Below are 19,613 nucleotides of genomic sequence, written 5' to 3' on the forward strand. Positions count from 1 at the left end.
GTGCATATTGTTCTTCTACCTGTCATCTCATTTCATCCTGCAACCTGAAAGACCCAGCCATGTTAGCACCATGATCATAGGAGAGGAAGCTGGAGTAGAGGGTTGAAAAGAGCAGGCCATGTTTACCTCCTTCCTCACAGGCAGTGTGCAAAATTCCCAGACAGGCCTGAGGGTGAGGGTGAGGTGCCAGAAAGGATCAGGAGAAGACTTCAATTGCATGTGAGAGGAAACTGTTGATTGATTTGAGATTTCTATAAATACCTCAAAATCAGACTCTTCTGGCACTGGGAGCCATCTTGAGATAATAATAGGGTTGGAAGAAGGCAGCTCCTTCAGGGGTTTGGATAGCGGTAGTGGGAGGAGACTTTTCAGATTGCACTCCACTAAGGTTAGTCTATCCGGTGTACCTATTATAATGACAATAGATGACTGGGGTAAATTTAGACAGTGATAATTCTATGAACAAAAATATTCCAGGGTAACATTGAGGGTGGCTTGAAGACTGTGGCAATGCACCCAACTAGAGAGACTAACGGTGCAGAAGCCCTCAGAACAAAATGAGCTCAGTGGGAAGGGACACAACAGGAAGGAGCGTAGGCAGTTCAGAAGCAGGGAAGAGGTAGAGAGGCCAGAGCCGGACAGGAAAGGTTGCAAGATTGATGGGGTAGGGGTGGGGCTGTTACTTGTGATTAGAGTTTTTGAGGTGTTTGCAGAGCCAGATCTCCTGGGGCCTCAAAAGGCAAGAAGAAAGATTTTAGTCTATGTGCATTTAGCCAAGAGAGGGTGTAAATGAAATGAATGACCTGATTTAATTTATGTTTTTAAACTTCTCCATAAGTTCCTTCCATTGTAAGAAAATAAACATATAAATTATATATATGGGTCGGGCACAGTGGCTCACGCCTGTAATCCCAGCACTTTGGGAGGCTGAGGCAGGCGGATCAGGAGGTCAGGAGGTTGAGACCATCCTGGCTAACACGGTGAAATCCCGTCTCTACTAAAAATACAAAAAAAATTAGCTAGGCGTGGTGGCAGGCGCCTGTAGTCCCAGCTACTCGGGAGGCTGAGGCAGGAGAATGGCCTGAACCTGGGAGGCGGAGCTTGCAGTGAGCAGAGATCGCGCCACTGCACTCCAGCCTGGGCAACAGAGTGAGACTCTATCTAAAAAATAAAGTAAAAATAAAAATAAAAAATAAATATGTATGTGTATAAATATATACATATAAATATATAGAGATATATAAATATCTAATATTTGTTTTAAAAGTGTGTAGATATTCAAACTTCCTCTGAAAAGCTTTATAATTTGCAAAATTCAATATAACTGTTTTTATATATTTTAAAAGAGTATTCCACTTCTACATGAGTGGTTAAATGTTTTAATTATTTTCAATTTCAGCATCTTGTGAATGTCTTTTCTGTTTTAAAATTTTTACTTGTATTTCACGGGATTAAATATGCATTGTTTAGTCCTCTTACAAAGGAGTCTGAGAAATGGAAGCAATTTCTTTAAACAGCCATTATGTTTGCTACAATATTCATAAGTACAAGCCAGAAAAAATATTGGATACCTTATAAAAGAATGCTTTCTATCATTAAACCTAAAAGAGCCCATGTGAAGATGAAAGAAGGCTTTAGAAGTCATCATGTAATGTTCAGCTATTACTGTTTTACTTGAGTTTCAAAAAAAAATCAGTCAAAACTGATTTATGTTTAATTCTGAACACAAATTAACTTTAAAAGCCTACTCATGAAAGTGGAGGAATATGCCATTTGCAAAACAGACACCAACCAAGTATTTCAAACGTTTTTATAGAGTATTCACAGAATTCAGTGGACTGTGTACTTCTCATTTAGTAAGAGTTCTTTTTTTTTTTTTATTTTATTATTTTTTTTTTTATTATACTTTAGGGTTTTAGGGTACATGTGCACAATGTGCAGGATTGTTACATATGTATCCATGTGCCATGTTGATTTCCTGCACCCATTAACTCGTCATTTAGCATTAGGTGTATCTCCTAATGCTGTCCCTCCCCCCTCCCCCCACCCCACAACAGTCCCCGGAGTGTGATGTTCCCCTTCCTGTGTCCATGAGTTCTCATTGTTCAATTCCCACCTATGAGTGAGAACATGCGGTGTTTGGTTTTTTGTCCTTGTGATAGTTTACTGAGAATGATGTTTTCCAGTTTCATCCATGTCCCTACAAAGGACATGAACTCATCATTTTTTATGGCTGCATAGTATTCCATGGTGTATATGTGCCACATTTTCTTAATCCAGTCTATCGTTGTTGGACATTTGGGTTGGTTCCAAGTCTTTGCTATTGTGAATCGTGCCACAATAAACATACGTGTGCATGTGTCTTTATAGCAGCATGATTTATAGTCCTTTGGGTATATACCCAGTAATGGGATGGCTGGGTCAAATGGTATTTCTAGTTCTAGATCCCTGAGGAATCGCCACACTGACTTCCACAATGGTTGAACTAGTTTACAGTCCCACCAACAGTGTAAAAGTGTTCCTATTTCTCCACATCCTCTCCAGCACCTGTTGTTTCCTGATTTTTTAATGATGGCCATTCTAACTAGTGTGAGATGGTATCTCACTGTGGTTTTGATTTGCATTTCTCTGATGGCCAGTGATGATGAGCATTTCTTCATGTGTTTTTTGGCTGCATAAATGTCTTCTTTTGAGAAGTGTCTGTTCATGTCCTCTGCCCACTTTTTGATGGGGTTGTTTGTTTTTTTCTTGTAAATTTGTTTGAGTTCATTGTAGATTCTGGATATTAGCCCTTTGTCAGATGAGTAGGTTGCAAAAATTTTCTCCCATTCTGTAGGTTGCCTGTTCACTCTGATGATAGTTTCTTTTGCTATGCAGAAGCTCCTTAGTTTAATGAGATCCCATTTGTCAATTTTGGCTTTTGTTGCCATTGCTTTTGGTGTTTTAGACATGAAGTCCTTGCCCACGCCTATGTCCTGAATGGTATTGCCTAGGTTTTCTTGTAGGATTTTAATGGTTTTAGGTCTAACATATAAGTCTTTAATCCATCTTGAATTAATTTTTGTATAAGGTGTAAGGAAGGGATCCAGTTGCAGCTTTCTACATATGGCTAGCCAGTTTTCCCAGCACCATTTATTAAATAGGGAATCCTTTCCCCATTTCTTGTTTTTGTCAGGTTTGTCAAAGATCAGATAGTTGTAGATATGTGGCATCATTTCTGAGGGCTCTGTTCTGTTCCATTGATCTATGTCTCTGTTGTGGTACCAGTACCATGCTGTTTTGGTTACTGTAGCCTTGTAGTAGAGTTTAAAGTCAGGTAGAGTGATGCCTCCAGCTTTGTTCTTTTGGCTTAGGATTGACTTGGCGATGCGGGCTCTTTTTTGGTTCCATATGAACTTTAAAGTAGTTTTTTCCAATTCGGTGAAGAAAGTCGTTGGTAGCTTGATGGGGATGGCATTGAATCTATAAATTACCTTGGGCAGTATGGCCATTTTCACGATATTGATTCTTCCAACCCATGAGCATGGAATGTTCTTCCATTTGTTTGTATCCTCTTTTATTTCATTGAGCAGTGGTTTGTAGTTCTCCTTGAAGAGGTCTTTCACATCCCTTGTAAGTTGGATTCCTAGGTATTTTATTCTCTTTGAAGCAATTGTGAATGGGAGTTCACTCATGATTTGACTCTCTGTTTGTCTGTTATTGGTGTACAAGAATACTTGTGATTTTTGTACATTAATTTTGTATCCTGAGACTTTGCTGAAGTTGCTAATCAGCTTAAGGAGATTTTGGGCTGAGACAATGGGGTTTTCTAGATATACAATCATGTCATCTGCAAACAGGGACAATTTGACTTCCTCTTTTCCTAATTGAATACCCTTTATTTCCTTCTCCTGCCTGATTGCTCTGGCCAGAACTTCCAGCACTATGTTGAATAGGAGCGGTGAGAGAGGGCATCCCTGTCTTGTGCCAGTTTTCAGAGGGAATGCTTCCAGTTTTTGCCCATTCAGTATGATATTGGCTGTGGGTTTGTCATAGATAGCTGTTATTATTTTGAGATATGTCCCATCAATACCTAATTTACTGAGAGTTTTTAGCATGAAGGGTTGTTAAATTTTGTCAAAGGCCTTTTCTGCATCTATTGAGATAATCATGTGGTTTTTGTCTTTGGTTCTGTTTATATGCTGGATTACATTTATTGATTTGCGTATGTTGAACCAGCCTTGCATCCCAGGGATGAAGCCCACTTGATCATGGTGGATAAGCTTTTTGATGTGCTGCTGGATTCGGTTTGCCAGTATTTTATTGAGGATTTTTGCATCAATGTTCATCAAGGATATTGGTCTGAAATTCTCTTTTTTGGTTAAGTCTCTGCCAGGTTTTGGTATCAGGATGATGCTGGCTTCGTAAAATGTGTTAGGGAGGATTCCCTCTTTTTCTATCGATTGGAATAGTTTCAGAAGGAATGGTACCAGTTCCTCCTTGTACCTCTGGTAGAATTCAGCTGTGAATCCATCAGGTCCTGGACTCTTTTTGGTTGGTAAGCTATTGATTATTGCCACAATTTCAGAACCTGTTATTGGTCTATTCAGAGATTCAACTTCTTCCTGGTTAGTCTTGGGAGGGTGTATTTGTCGAGGAATTTATCCATTTCTTCTAGATTTTCTAGTTTATTTGCATAGAGGTGTTTGTAGTATTCTCTGATGGTAGATTGTATTTCTGTGGGATCGGTGGTGATATCCCCTTTTTCGTTTTTTATTGCATCTATTTGATTCTTCTCTCTTTTCTTCTTTATTAGTCTTGCTAGCGGTCTATCAGTTTGTTGATCTTTTCAAAAAACCAGCTCCTGGATTCATTAATTTTTTGAAGGGTTTTTTGTGTCTCTATTTCCTTCAGTTCTGCTCTGATTTTAGTTATTTCTAGCCTTCTGCTAGCTTTTGAATGTGTTTGCTCTTGCTTTTCTAGTTCTTTTAATTGTGATGTTAGGGTGTCAATTTTGGATCTTTCCTGCTTTCTCTTGTGGGCATTTAGTGCTATAAATTTCCCTCTACACACTGCTTTGAACGTGTCCCAGAGATTCTGGTATGTTGTGTCTTTGTTCTCATTGGTTTCAAAGAACATCTTTATTTCTGCCTTCATTTCATTATGTACCCAATAGTCATTCAGGAGCAGGTTGTTCAGTTTCCATGTAGATGAGCGGTTTTGAGTGAGTTTCTTAATCCTGAGTTCTAGTTTGATTGCACTGTGGTCTGAGAGAGAGTTTGTTATAATTTCTGTTCTTTTACATTTGCTGAGGAGAGCTTTACTTCCAACTATGTGGTCAATTTTGGAATAGGTGTGGTGTGGTGCTGAAAAAAATGTATATTCTGTTGACTTGGGGTGGAGAGTTCTGTAGATGTCTATTAGGTCCACTTTATGTAGAGCTGAGTTCAATTCCTGGATATCCTTGTTAACTTTCTGTCTCGTTGATCTGTCTAATGCTGACAGTGGGGTGTTAAAATCTCCCATTATTATTGTGTGGGAGTTTAAGTCCCTTTGTAGGTCACTGAGGACTTGCTTTATGAATCTGGGTGCTCCTGTGTTGGGTGCATATATATTTAGGATAGTTAGCTCTTCTTGTTGAATTGATCCCTTTACCATTATGTAATGGCCTTCTTTGTCTCTTTTGATCTTTGTTGGTTTAAAGTCTATTTTATCAGAGACTAGGATTGCAACCCCTGCCTTTTTTTGATTTCCAGTTGCTTGATAGATCTTCCTCCATCCCTTTATTTTGAGTCTATGTGTGTCTCTGCACGTGAGATGGGTTTCCTGAATACAGCACACTGATGGGTCCTGACTCCTTATCCAGTTTGCCAGTCTGTGTCTTTTGATTGGAGCATTTAGCCCATTTACATTTAACGTTTATATTGTTATGTGTGAATCTGATCCTGTCATTATGATGTTAGTTGGTTATTTTGCTCGTTAGTTGCTATAGTTTCTTCCTAGCCTCGATGGTCTTTACAATTTGGCATGTTTTTGCAGTGGCTGGTACCGGTTGTTCCTTTCCATGTTTAGTGCTTCCTTCAGGAGCTCTTTTAGGGCAGGCCTGGTGGTAACAAAATCACTCAGCGTTTGCTTGTCTGTAAAGTATTTTATTTCTCCTTCACTTATGAAGCTTAATTTGGCGGGATAGGAGATTCTGGGTTGAAAATTCTTTTCTTTAAGAATGGTGAATATCGGCCCCCACTCTCTTCTGGCTTGTAGAGTTTCTGCCGAGAGTTCAGCTGTTAGTCTGATGGGCTTCCCTTTGTGGGTAACCCGACCTTTCTCTCTGGCTGCCCTTAACATTTTTTCCTTCATTTCAACTTTGGTGAATCTGACAATTATGTGTCTTGGAGTTGCCCTTCTCGAGGAGTATCTTTGTGGCATTCTCTGTATTTCCTGAATCTGAATGTTGGCCTGCCTTGCTAGATTGGGGAAGTTCTCCTGGATAATATCTTGCAGAGTGTTTTCCAACTTGGTTCCATTCTCCCCATCATTTTCAGGTACACCAATCAGACGTAGGTTTGGTCTTTTCACATAGTCCCAAATTTCTTGGAGGCTTTGTTCATTTCTTTTTATTCTTTTTTCTCTAAACTTCCCTTCTCTCTTCATTTCATTCATTTCATCTTCCATCAGCGATACCCTTTCTTCCAGTTGATCGCATCTGCTACTGAGGCTTCTGCAATCTTCGCATAGTTCTCGAAACTTGGCTTTCAGCTCCATCAGCTCCTTTAAGCCCTTCTCTCCATTGGTTATTCTAGTTATCCATTCTTCTAATTTTTTTTCAAAGTTTTTAACTTCTTTGCTATTGTTTTGAATTTCCTCTTGTAGCTCAGAGTAGTTTGATCGTCTGAAGCCTTCTTCTCTCAACTCATCAAAGTCATCCTCCATCCAGCTTTGTTCCGTTGCTGGTGAGGAACTGCGTTCTTTTGGAGGACGAGAGGTGCTCTGTTTTTTAGAGTTTCCAGTTTTTGTGCTCTGTTTTTTCCCCATCTTTGTGGTTTTATCTACTTTTTGTCTTTGATGATGGTGATGTACAGATGGGTTTTTGGTGTGGATGTCCTTTCTGTTTGTTAGTTTTCCTTCTACCAGACAGGACCCTCAGCTGCAGGTCTGTTGGAGTTTACTAGAGGTCCACTCCAGACCCTGTTTGGCTGGGTGTCAGCAGCGGTGGCTGCAGAGCAGCGGATTTTCGTGAGACCACAAATTCAGCTGTCTGATAGTTCCTCTGAAAGTTTTGTCTCAGAGGAGTACCCGGTTGAATGAGGTGTCAGTCTGTCCCTACTGGGGGGGTGCCTCCCAGTTAGGCTGCTCAGGGGTGAGGGACCCACTTTAGGAGGCAGTCTGTCCGTTCTCAGATCTCCAGCTGCGTGCTGGGAGAACCACTACTCTCTTCAAAGCTGTCAGTCAGACAGGGACATTTAAGTCTGTGGAGGTTCTTGCTGAGTTTTTGGTTGTCTGTGCCCTGCCCCCAGAGGTGGAGCCTACAGAGGCAGGCAGGCCTCCTTGAGCTGTGGTGAGCTCCACCCAGTTCGAGCTTCCTGGCTGCTTTGTTTACCTGAGCAAGCCTGGGCAATGGCGGGCGCCCCTCCCCCAGCCTCGCTGCCGCCTTGCAGCTTGATCTCAGACTGCTGTGCTATAGCAATCAGCGAGACTCCGTGGGCATAGAACCCTCTGAGCCAGGTGCGGGACACAATCTCCTAGTGTGCCGTTTTCCAGGCCTGTTGGAAAAGCGCAGTATTAGGATGGGACTGACCCGATATTCCAGGTGCCGTCTGTTTCCCCTTTCTTTGACTAGGAAAGGGAACTCCCTGACCCCTTGCGCTTCCCGAGTGAGGCAATGCCTCGCCCTGCTTCGGCTCGCGCACAGTGTGCTTCACCGACTGTCCTGCACCCACTGTTAGGCACTCCCTAGTGAGATGAAACCGGTACCTCAAGCAGAATTGCAGAAATCACCCGTCTTCTGTGTCGCTGGGGCTGGGAGCTGGAGACGGGAGCTGTTCCTATTCGGCCATCTTGGCTCCACCCCAAGAGTTCTTTATAAAATAAAATGGAATGGGAGGTGGCGGGATAACTTAGCCAAAACAATTAATCTTGTTTTAAATATAATCTTAATGTTTTATTTTGTATGTTATTTTCTCAAAATGGTTATGCATTTCTATAATCATATAGGTAACCTAAGAAAGTTGTTTCAAGAATAAACATGAATTTTTATCATCTTATAAAATGATGGATAACAAAAGTTTCTTCTCTTTAACTTAGTGAACATATCAAATACTTTAAAAATGTAATTTTACAACCTTAAGAAATATTGATATTTAGAAAAGCAATCTTCCCTAAAATTTTGAAGATATTTTTTCAGGTAGATATTTAAAATACAAATTATTCATTATGTTAAAGGTGCCATTTAAGACTTTTTTCTGTTTAAACCTAGAAGAAAATAATATCCAAACAATAATGAAATTGAGAAATCATTTTTTGTAATATTATAGTTACATTTGAGATACTTTCTACCATCCTAGAACTATAGTACAGTTAATTAGAAACTTAAAGCTTTTGACTATAGTGAAACATTTATTTCTATTGAGTCTTGCTATTTTCAAAACTCCAAATAATTAGATTCCAGAGATTTTCAAGAGATTGCAGTACTGGTAGCGCTAAGCGTTCAACGATTGCTCTCTGGAAGGCTGCTCTGTGAAGGATTTTGAGGATGTGTCCAGACCTACTGAATAAGAGTGAAATGATCAGTTAATAGTATTTGCCATGGATATTGCAAGGATGCCAAGGAGGAGCTGTGATTTAAGTACTCCATAGACACCATCCATATTTCCCACTCTTAAGATCTGGCCAACTGTAGAATATTATGACACTTTTGTACCACGAGAGCATGGTCTTGATAGATAGGTTGTAGTTTACAGAGAAAATAGTAGGTTTAATGTGATTTTGTTTCATTTTGTTTTCAAGACTTATATGTGTAATAAGACTTCAAGTAGTTCTATATTCCAATATTTATTCCTTTTTAGACCAGAATCTAAATCTAAATCTAATGTGTAGGTCACAACATGTGAGTGGCTCAACATGTGAGTGGGAAATAGAATAGAATAAAAGGTAGTACAAAGTATCAGAAAATATTACGTGTGGTAAATGCAGGGATTGTTTTGTAAAACTTTTGTGATATGTGTATGTGAACCATATTGTGATATAAAACAAATTATTCTGTGTTGTGGTTAGAACATTTTGAAACTCAGTGGTTTAGATTCTAGCATTTTTGCTTCTATGACAGGCTATAGCATTCTGTTGAACGGACACTGATCTTCTCTGGATAATGTCTGAGCAGTAGACCAGGACAAATGTCTAGGCCAAATGTGTCATTTCCATCTTCTGTCTTAAGCCCTGAGCAAAATCTCTAGGCTCATATTGGGTTGATAGTATTTGTTAACTTGGCATACCCTTTTTTCTAGTTGTTGTTATTTTTGACCATTGGAAATTATTTGGAGGCCAAGTCCTCTATCAACTTTATAAAATATGCCAGGTTACCCAGGAAATTAGTCACTGTTCAGTATTTTACATTTTACACTTTTATTTTTCCTTCTTTATAATTATGAGCGTTGAATATTTTGCTGTAGAAGTTTAAATGCCCACTTATTTTAAGAATTCATAATTCTAATGTCTCCTGAAACCATTGTAGAAGACTATTTTTCATTGCATTTAAAATCAACACTGATTTCTAATAAGTGATGTCTGCTCTAATCTAATTGTTAATTTGTATACATTCTTGGTTTCCATCTTTCTTCACCAGATGTTGTTCATCACACTAAATTTTGTTTCCATTCCTCTAAAATGTAGCATCCCTCCAACTCATTTATTTATTAGAGGTGATCAGGCAAATATTCTGAGCTAGGTCCTCCGAAACAGCCATAGACAAAGCTGTAATATCTACCTTGAAGATATGTTCCCAGAAGCTTAGTAAGAATTTTTTGTCACCCCGTAACATGATTTGATAAATTTCATAACAGCTCCATGTTCTAAAGTACGTTTATTACCAAGCTTTGATTTATAATTGAAATGCTCAACCTTCTCCGTTTCTTTAGGTTAAAACATTTAGGCAACTGGAATTTGTTAAAATTGAGATGCATCCTGTCTACTAATTATCTTTGCTACATTTGCTTCAATTATAGCTTTTGATGTACTGGAGATCATGGCTGAAATGGGATGCTTTATAAGTCATTAGCCAGGATGGGTCAGTATGAGGATCAGGAAATATCTTAGAACTTAAAGAGTGCCTTCCAGAGATAGGACAATGTACCTTGGGGGAAGGACAGGACAAACAAGAACAGAAGGAAGAAATCTAAACAGAAAGATGCATCATCAACACAATTTGACTTTTTAGTTTAGATTGTCCCTACTACTTGATGCTAAGGTACGTCGCTACTTTAAGTGTTTCCTTTGGATCAGCAGCAGCAGTAGCATCATGTGGAAACTTTTTAGAAATATAAATTTCAGACCCCATCCCAGAGCTACTGAATCTCTGGGATGGAGAAAGGCTGTGGGGGAGAGGTGGATAAAAATCTGTCTTTTAGCAGACTCTGCTGGTGATTCTTATGTGCGATAAAGTTTGAGTACCATTCCTAGAGTAAACACTGAAAAATGGACCTCATAGAAATAATGATACCAGTGAAAAATATATTTTAAATGTAATTTTACAAATAGTTTTCATCCATTTAGTTACATGGATCTCTGTGTAGTATTTGCTGTTGAAAAAAAATAAGGTTACAATTTATCAAGGCTAATGAAAGAAAACATATGAGATTCAATGCTAGTGAGATATATTCAATAGTGTATCAAAGAAAAAAATAAAACAAATGGCCTTATATTATGTAATAATTTCCTTTACATTTCCTTTCATAGTATAATGACTCCATGCTGACACTAAAAGCTGATTACATATTTGTTGTATAATTCTAGGACAGCACTTGCATTGAAATACCTCTCTCTATTCCAAAAGATAGAGATCTTCACTTAGATGTGCAGTTAACGAGTGCTGCCCTTAATGGGGATAACGAAATTATCCTGAGTCCACTACAGTGCACCAAATATACTGTATGGTATTCTCCAGCAGCTACAGGCTATAGCGATGAAAGATATGGTTTGAGTGTGGCATTATATTTCATTGTCGATCCTTAGAAATTAACCTTTAAAATTTATTTTTTCTTACACTATAATCATTAAAATCACACTTGCTCATAGTTTTAACTTTGTTTAATACTAGTCCCTGAAAAAATGTACTGACTTAGTTAGAGTTAGCTTTTGCTTGCTTCAGTGCAAAAATAGTATTTATCAGAATATCAAATTAAATAATTTCTACATTTCTCCTTTTACCCCCTTTCACTTCACTTTTTACTAAGTAAATCTTTATGGATGCAAAAACTGAACAAATGAAAACAATTGCATGAAGACTAGGGATTAAACTTTCAATTTTCTTGATGAAAATTAATTTATATATTTTACTTCTTAATACAAATAATTCACTTGGAGGACATAGAGGAATTAAAGTAATTAATTACAGTCATAATGTCCTACAATAAATATCTTGAACTTATTTCTGCTCACTGAAATTTTGCATCCTTTGACCAGTCTCTCCCCAAAGTTTGTGTCCCCTCCCCCTTCCAGTGCCTGGTAACAATAATCATTATACTTTCTGCTTCTGAGTTCAATGTTTAAAAATTCTACATATAAGTGAAATTTGTCTTTCTGTGCCTGGCTTATTTTATTTAATGTAATATCCTTCAGAATAACTCATATTGGTGCTTCAAATACAGTATCCTACAATAGAAACCAGTAATTGTTATTTTAATGAGTCAGTAAATAAATGAATACATCTATGAAATTTTAAAGGATAAAAATTATTATTCTATGAAACATGAAAATAAGAATATAACATAAAAGGTACTATTTTGAAAAAATTATTAGAAATATGGGCTGGTCTTTTTGCCCCAATATGACTGCACTGGCTTTGTGAACATATTCTGAATCTTGAATTTTCTTTATCAGAATACATTAAAAAAATTTTTGGCTAATACTTGCTGTCTGCCTACTCTGTTATCATCATTGGGGCGTGTATTTTACATACATAAACATAAAATTATCATAGTAACTGTAAGAGGTAAGATTGATTCTTCCTATTTTATAAATGAGAAAATTGAAGCTCAAAAAGTTAAGTGACTTTTTCAAGACTGCACAAGTAAAAGATGACAGAGCTGAGATACCATCCCAGTTATGCTTTTTTTTTTTTTTTTTTTTTTTTTTTTTTTTTTTTTTTTTTTTTTTTTTTTTTTTTTTTTTTTTTGAGACAGAGTCTCACTCTGTCGCCCAGGCTGGAGTGCAGTGGCGTGATCTCGGCTCACTGCAACCTCTGCCTCCCAGATTCAAGCGATTCTCCTGCCCCAGCCTCCCGAATAGCCGGGATTACAGGCGACCGCCACTACACCCAGCTAATTTTTTTTTTTTTTTTTTTTTTTTTTTTTTTGAGACGGAGTCTCGCTCTGTCGCCCAGGCTGGAGTGCAGTGGCGCTATCTCGGCTCACTGCAAGCTCCGCCTCCTGGGTTCACGCCATTCTCCTGCCTCAGCCTCTCCGAGTAGCTGGGACTACAGGCGCCCGCCACCACGCCTGGCTAATTTTTTTGTATTTTTAGTAGAGACGGGGTTTCACCGTGGTCTCGATCTCCTGACCTCGTGATCCGCCCGCCTCGGCCTCCCAAAGTGCTGGGATTACAAGTGTGAGCCACCGCGCCCGGCCCACACCCAGCTAATTTTTTTGTGTTTTAATGGAGACGCCAGGCTGGTCTCGAACTCCTGACCTCATGTTTCACCTTCCTCGGCCTCCCAAAGTGCTGGGGTTACAGGCATGAGCCACCACGCCTGGCCCCCAGTTATACTTTTTTAGACTGTCAACAAGCTCTGCTTCCCTGGGAGTTGAGGATGTGCTGATCATAAAGGAAATTCTCTAGAGCTATATGTCACTTGATAGCATTCACATGAAAATGCACATGCATTCAACTAAAACTAAATTTGACTTAGTCACCATTAAAAAGCAGGGCTTTTACTGTTCCACCTTCTGCAAGACATTTAAAATACTCAGGTTTAAACATTTTTATTGATCCAACAGGCATTTATTAAACAGATATTAATGACAACAACACTGCTTTTCTTGAATAATGAAGCGATTTTCTCAACCAAAAATGAAGAATTAAAAATACATCTACAAAAAGAGTAGTATGTGTTACAGAGTAGTTGTCAAATGTTGTATTTAATACCAACTATTTATACTAGTTTGGGGTATACTTCTTCTGCCCAATTTATTACACAAACTAAAACTGCTGACAAAATTTTGTGTATTTCTCTCCACCAGCATTATTTTTCAGCCTGAAATGGCTGAAGAGTTCTGGTATTTACTGAAATTAACTATTGAATTACCAAAACCAACCACAATGCCAGAAATACAGTGCGACCTTGGCAAGTAAGTTCTACTTAATAGATAATGTTATTGCTTGCAAGAAAAATAGTTAATCTATTACAATATTGTTATAATGCATTCAGTTTCTAAAATAAAGAATAAATATATCTTTAGTCATTGATTTTTTTTTCCCTAGGGAAGGTTTGATATGTAAACTGCCCTGTGAAAAACTTGTCAAATAAAAACAAATCAGGACTTAGCAAGGAAAGAGTTTTATTCAAAAGGATTATTACAAGGGATAAAAAGGGACCATTGCGATAGGGAAAGACTCCCATCTTAGAAGTCTACAAGAGTTTACAAAATCAAGCAGAAAAAAGTTCGTCTTTAATAAAGGAAGGTCAAGCAGATATAGACAGAATCTTTGGAAGGAAAGCTTGACAAGCAAGGGAAAATGGCCAGTGATGTCTAACAGGAAAAGGATTTTACTGTGGTCAGCTAATTCCCAGGAGAAGCTGAGAAAGGGTCATGTTACTTTGTGTGTCTGCGTGCTCGTTTAGGCTTAGGGACAAGCAGAGTTCAGGGTCTGGTGGGAAGGAGAGAAACCTGGCAAACTTTCCTCAAGGCAAAGCAGAGGTAAGCAATGAACAACTGTGAACATTTGGTCAGTGGGTTAATGCCGTGATCCCCTGAGATGTGACCATTCCTATTTAGGTAGTTGAGTTCCTACTATTTATCGAGTTTGGTGCTGGTAAATAGGGGTAAACAAGGCATAATCCCTACTTTTAAAGAGTATAAACTGTAGTGAGCAAATTAGTGCCTTTTAACTAATTTCTCTCCCTTATCACATCAAAAGAGTGTTGCATTCTTCCAGTACCAGCTCTTTAGCCAAAACAATGACATTTGAAATTTTTTTCTTATAGTAGCATAGATATCTAATATGAAAATATTTTATTCCTATTTTTCTAAGGTACTGTATATGAGAAAACTTGGGAAATTGGTAATATACGAAGCAGATGCTTACCAAAAAACGATGGGAAATCTGTCATGATTTTTAGTGTATTTTATTCATTATAATTAATGAAGTTTTGGTTATTTTCATTGAATTTCTTCATATGTCCCTGGTGAAAGAACAAATTCATGATTTATGGAGACTTGTGAAATTTGTAGTCTAGAATCATAAAACTGACATATAATGTTCTTTTTAAGGTGAATCATTTTATACATATACTTTACATAAAAACAAAAAAATGGTGCTTTATTTGAATTATATAATTTGAATTTATGAACTGAATTCTGCTCAGCACATATTACCTGATTTTCCTCTGTCACAGGGCCAAGACATTGTGAAAAACAATATATGTATAGTGATGATTCCATTCTTTTTATTACAGATTTGATACCTAAATATTTTAATCATAATTACTCTATATTGTAAGCAAGAAACAGTAAAGAGATATGAAAAACTGTACATAGATAAAATTATGTTATTATGTTATACTTTAACATTACAGAAAGAATGAAGATGACAAGTTGGATGCTGTACATTAGAAACCATTAGAATTGATAGTTGAGAATTATGAACACTCATTTATTGTTTGTTTAGAGCATAAATAGTCACATATTTTGGGCATTTACTCATCAATTCGGATCTTGTTAATGTTATCAATGAAAACTGTGTGCATTTATTACTCTGTTATTACGACTAGACTGTGTTAGCTTTTTTGGCAGGATTTAGCATTATAAAACAATATTCCTAAAACTGGAATATATTCTAATATCTAATATGGGATAACATTAGGTCTCAAAAATAGAGAACCAAGGATTAAAATGTCATTAGCTCATACGTAATTATTTTGATTTTGAAACTAAAAGAAGTCATTATATTAGCTTCCTAGGGTTGCCATTACAGGCACCATAAACTGGGTGGCTTAAGATCACAAAAATGTATTGTCTCACAGTTCCGAGGCTAGAAGCTTAAAATCAAGGGTTCACCATGACCATGCTCCTTCTGAAACCTGTAAGGGATAATTCCTTGCCTCTTTTAGCTTCTACTTCTACTTCTTCTTTTTTTTTATGTTTTAGAGACAGGGTCTTGCTCTGTCACTGAGGCTAGAGTGCAGTGGCACAATCATGGCTCACTGCAGCCTCAAACTCCTGGGCTAGAGCGATCCTCCTGCCTCAGCCTCCCAAGTATGTAGGACTACAGGCAAGCCACCATGCCTGGCTATTTTTTAAATTTTTTGTAGAGACAGGTTCTTGCTGTATTGCTCAGGCTTGTCTTGAACTCCTGGCCTCAAGTGACCCTCCAGACTCAGCTTCCCAAAGCACTGGGATTACAGGCATGAGCCACTGTGCCTGGTCTCTTTTAGCTTCTTGTGCTTGCCAGCAACGTTTGGCTTTTTGTGACTTGAGATACATCACTCTGATGTCTACTTTCACTGTTATATGGCCATCTTCTGTGTATCTTCACATGATTCTATTTACAAAGACACCAGTCGTACTGGATTAAGGGCCGGTCTTACTCCAGTAAGATGTTATCTTAACTAGCTATATATGCAGTGACTCTATTTCCAGGTAATATCACATTCTGAAGTACTAGGAATTAAGACTTCAATATATCTTATGGGGTGACATATTTTAATCCTAGGGGTCATCAAGTTTATGGAATTAACACTAAATAAGTTTATGAATACTAGCAACTTTACTAGCTTTTTTTTTTTTTTTCTCCCAGGCACGTCACTCAGATCATTCCTTTAGTTAATCATACGCATGAAACCTTAAAATTGCAAGCAACAAACGGTAATCCTGAAAATTTTGTCCTGGGTATTAACAGAAAATCACAAGTAAGTAAATTCAGAGAGCCATGAAATTTACTGCTGCTAGATCATTTTCCAATTCTGATTTTGGGACACTGGTGGAGTATTATCACTTGAATTATTACTAAGGATTTAAATTTCTAAAATTTAAGAATTGAATTTTATAGGCCTGGCATGGTGGCTCATGCCTGTAATCCCAGCACTTTGGAAGGCTGAGGCGGGCAGATCACTTGAGGCCAGGAGTTTGAGACCAGCCTGGCCAACATGGCGAAACCCCATCTCTACTAAAAATACAACAATTAGCCAGATGTGGTGTCATGTGCCTGAAATCCCAGCTACTCGGGAGGCTGAGGAATGAGAATCACTTGAACCCAGGATGCAGAGGTTGCAGTGAGCTGAGATCGTGCCACTGCCCTCCAGCCTGGGCAACAGAGTGAGACTCTGTCTCCAAAAGTGATTAAAAAAAAAAAAAAAGGATTTTCTTTTATATACTTCTCCCCTTGAATTTTAATGTATCAACAAAACAATATCATGTTAATATAAATTTTTAAAATTATATATGCTACAGTCATGCTCATGATTACGTCGTTCTAATAAATTGGTTGCGTTTTCTTTCTCACCATTTTAGTAATCGGTTTTTGTAATAGTTTCCAGTATTATGATTATTAACTCTATTGTCATTATATATTACCAGGGCTCCAAGGGACCAGTTGTTTTCTAGCCTTTCCTGAGTTCTTGCCCATCCCCCATTCCTCACCCCTGCCACAGACGCACACTTTGAGACAATGCTGACAACTCTAGCCCTCTCTGCTTCTTTCTCCGCCCAACTTCCTCATTCTTAGATCCTGGCAGAGGCTAGGTCCAGTCAATGATACTAAATCACTCTTCTCCTTCCTGCAAGTTACAAAATAAGATCCTAAGGTTTAGCATATCTCTGTTTCTAAAGCATAGGACACCATTTATTTTCAGTGAGTGTCATACTTTCAGGTAACCATCAAAATGATAATTACAATAGACTGTTTTTATCAAGGGACTTCAAAGTAAATCATGAAGCCCTGCTAGTAGATATAGTATTTAAATAAAGGCTTTTACTATTTGTTGTTTAATGATTGTTTAACAAATTTACACTTTTATTTCTTTATTTAAATCTTAACATCTGTCTCTTGTCAGTTACTGGTTGCCAGCTTATGTAATGATATAAAAGTAGTTCTTAGCTATCATAATATATCAAATTAGAAATCACTAATTACTATATTGCTAAAATTGGTGTATATGCTTTAATCTTAGAAAGAGTATATTAAAATGTACACACATTATTATATCATTCAATACCACATTTTTCCATAAATTATATAAAGTCTGATATTCAGTATATAATTTATATATTACTGAAATTCCTCATTAGAAAGTGGTGTTTTTGTATCCTTTATATCTCTACTTTTAGAGAACAGTCTAATCTGTGGTCCAAGGGAAAATAAATGTAATATATTGCACATCCAAACTTACATTACATAATCAAGAATATAAACTGTGTTTTAACATTTCCAACCATGGCTTTCTAGTCCATTAATTCTTCTATTCATTTATCAAACATTATTGAGCACTGAATATGCAATTAACTCTAATACTGGAAAACAACTCAAAAAGCTATTTATAAGAAAAATACTATCACAATTTAGAAAACAAATAGGAGCACACATTAATTGTAATGATAATAAATGAAAAATATATATAGAGAAATATCTATTTACATCTATGGAGAGAATAAACTATTTTTCCAAATTTTCTAAGTTGAAAGACTATATAAAATGCAATTTTACTTATTATTTTTGCTAAGTCTGACAGTGAAATTAATTAATAATCCTAAAGTGTATATTAACTGATAATCCTGAAACATTCAAGATATTAGAGAGCGAGCCAGCCTGAGATAAAAATATTAGATGTAGATAAACTACAATTGTATAACAAACAGGTGGCTCTGTTCTAAATATAAAATTTAGTTTGCATTTGCATTTTTAGATAATTATCACAGTTTATTGGGCATCAACTGCTGTATTCAAGAAGGATTGAAAGATACTGCTTAATTGTAATTTTGTCTTTTCAAAGTTTTTCTGGCAAAATATATTAGTGTGAAATAATAGACTTCCTTTTCATACATGTGCCACTCATGCTATCATTTTGTAAGTGTTTATCTTCAAATTAAATTTGAAGCCCTTATTATATTGTGATGGAGTCACTGGCTTCTTTCACAGTCTCTAAAGAAGTAACTTAAACTAATACTGTACAGACTCAAGTTATCTTAGCAGGTCACACCTTGAATGTGTAGGAGGAAGAGGAATGCTTTTTCCATTTACACAGCTGATCATATCTCCTCACTCCACCACAGAATTACCTGTTCTCTTTTATCCTTCTGCACTTGGAAGAGCTGATCATCAAGCTTGCATCAACTTCTACTGTACTCAGGTATGATAGAGTATTCTTGGACCAAGCCAAGTTAATTAAATTTTAAATCAATATATAAATAAATATAATTCATCATTCACTCAATTATCATATTTTGCAAGTAAAACAAGTTAATTATAAGTTAAATGATTTTTGTAAAATACAATATGCATTTTGTACATGCAGACATCTGAAGAAGGTATTTTTAAATACATAGATTGGTGGAATGAAGAGAAATATATACCCAGATTTAAAACACAGATATTTTAATGTTCATGTCAAATCACTGGCATTTATGTTAATTTTCTGACTTGAGTTTTACTACTCAACTTTCCATAAACTTAAATATAAAATATGGAGTGCAATTTGTAAATATTTGTTATTTTTTCCACTGCATTTCATCTGAACAGTGTTCCTAAATATTAATTTTTAAAAACAGTAGTTTATCACTTTTGACAATCTCTAAATATGTCCCATATCATTCTAAGAATTATCCCAATTCATTCTCACCATAGTCCTATAATGGAAGTACTGTTATCAATCCTATTTTATGCATCAGGAATCTGAGACACAGAGAAATTAAAATCAGGCAGCTAGTAAAAGGTTGAGGTGTGACCTGAATCCAGGATAATATGGTTTCAACTCATCTTCACGTCTACTTTTCACAGCTACTTAGTTAGCCAAGTGATTGTTAACTCTCTTACTACCAATTAAAATTTTATGTAAAATTTTACCATTTATATTATTTTTACTTCTTCAAATGTTCATGGGGAGGAATGCAAATGGAGGAATGTACTTTATATCTTAGAAGACATCAAGGAGCTTACAAAACCCTGACATCTGAGGTGCAGTGGAATCAAATATAATACAGGGGTCTCCATGT

At 36.9% G+C, this 19,613-nt stretch overlaps 1 protein-coding gene across 1 annotated transcript in view; it reads left to right on the plus strand.

Annotated features, from left to right (window-relative positions):
• CFAP47 (cilia and flagella associated protein 47) overlaps window positions 1–19,613 on the plus strand; it is a 455,521-nt gene that overhangs the window by 355,191 nt on the left and 80,717 nt on the right. The window contains 4 exon segments of the mRNA XM_063634578.1: window positions 10,984–11,157; window positions 13,426–13,535; window positions 16,204–16,315; window positions 18,647–18,751. Of these exon segments, the coding sequence (XP_063490648.1) occupies window positions 10,984–11,157; window positions 13,426–13,535; window positions 16,204–16,315; window positions 18,647–18,751 (501 nt within the window).

Source organism: Symphalangus syndactylus, chromosome X, assembly GCF_028878055.3.
Source record: "Symphalangus syndactylus isolate Jambi chromosome X, NHGRI_mSymSyn1-v2.1_pri, whole genome shotgun sequence".
NCBI classification, from domain to species: domain Eukaryota; kingdom Metazoa; phylum Chordata; class Mammalia; order Primates; family Hylobatidae; genus Symphalangus; species Symphalangus syndactylus.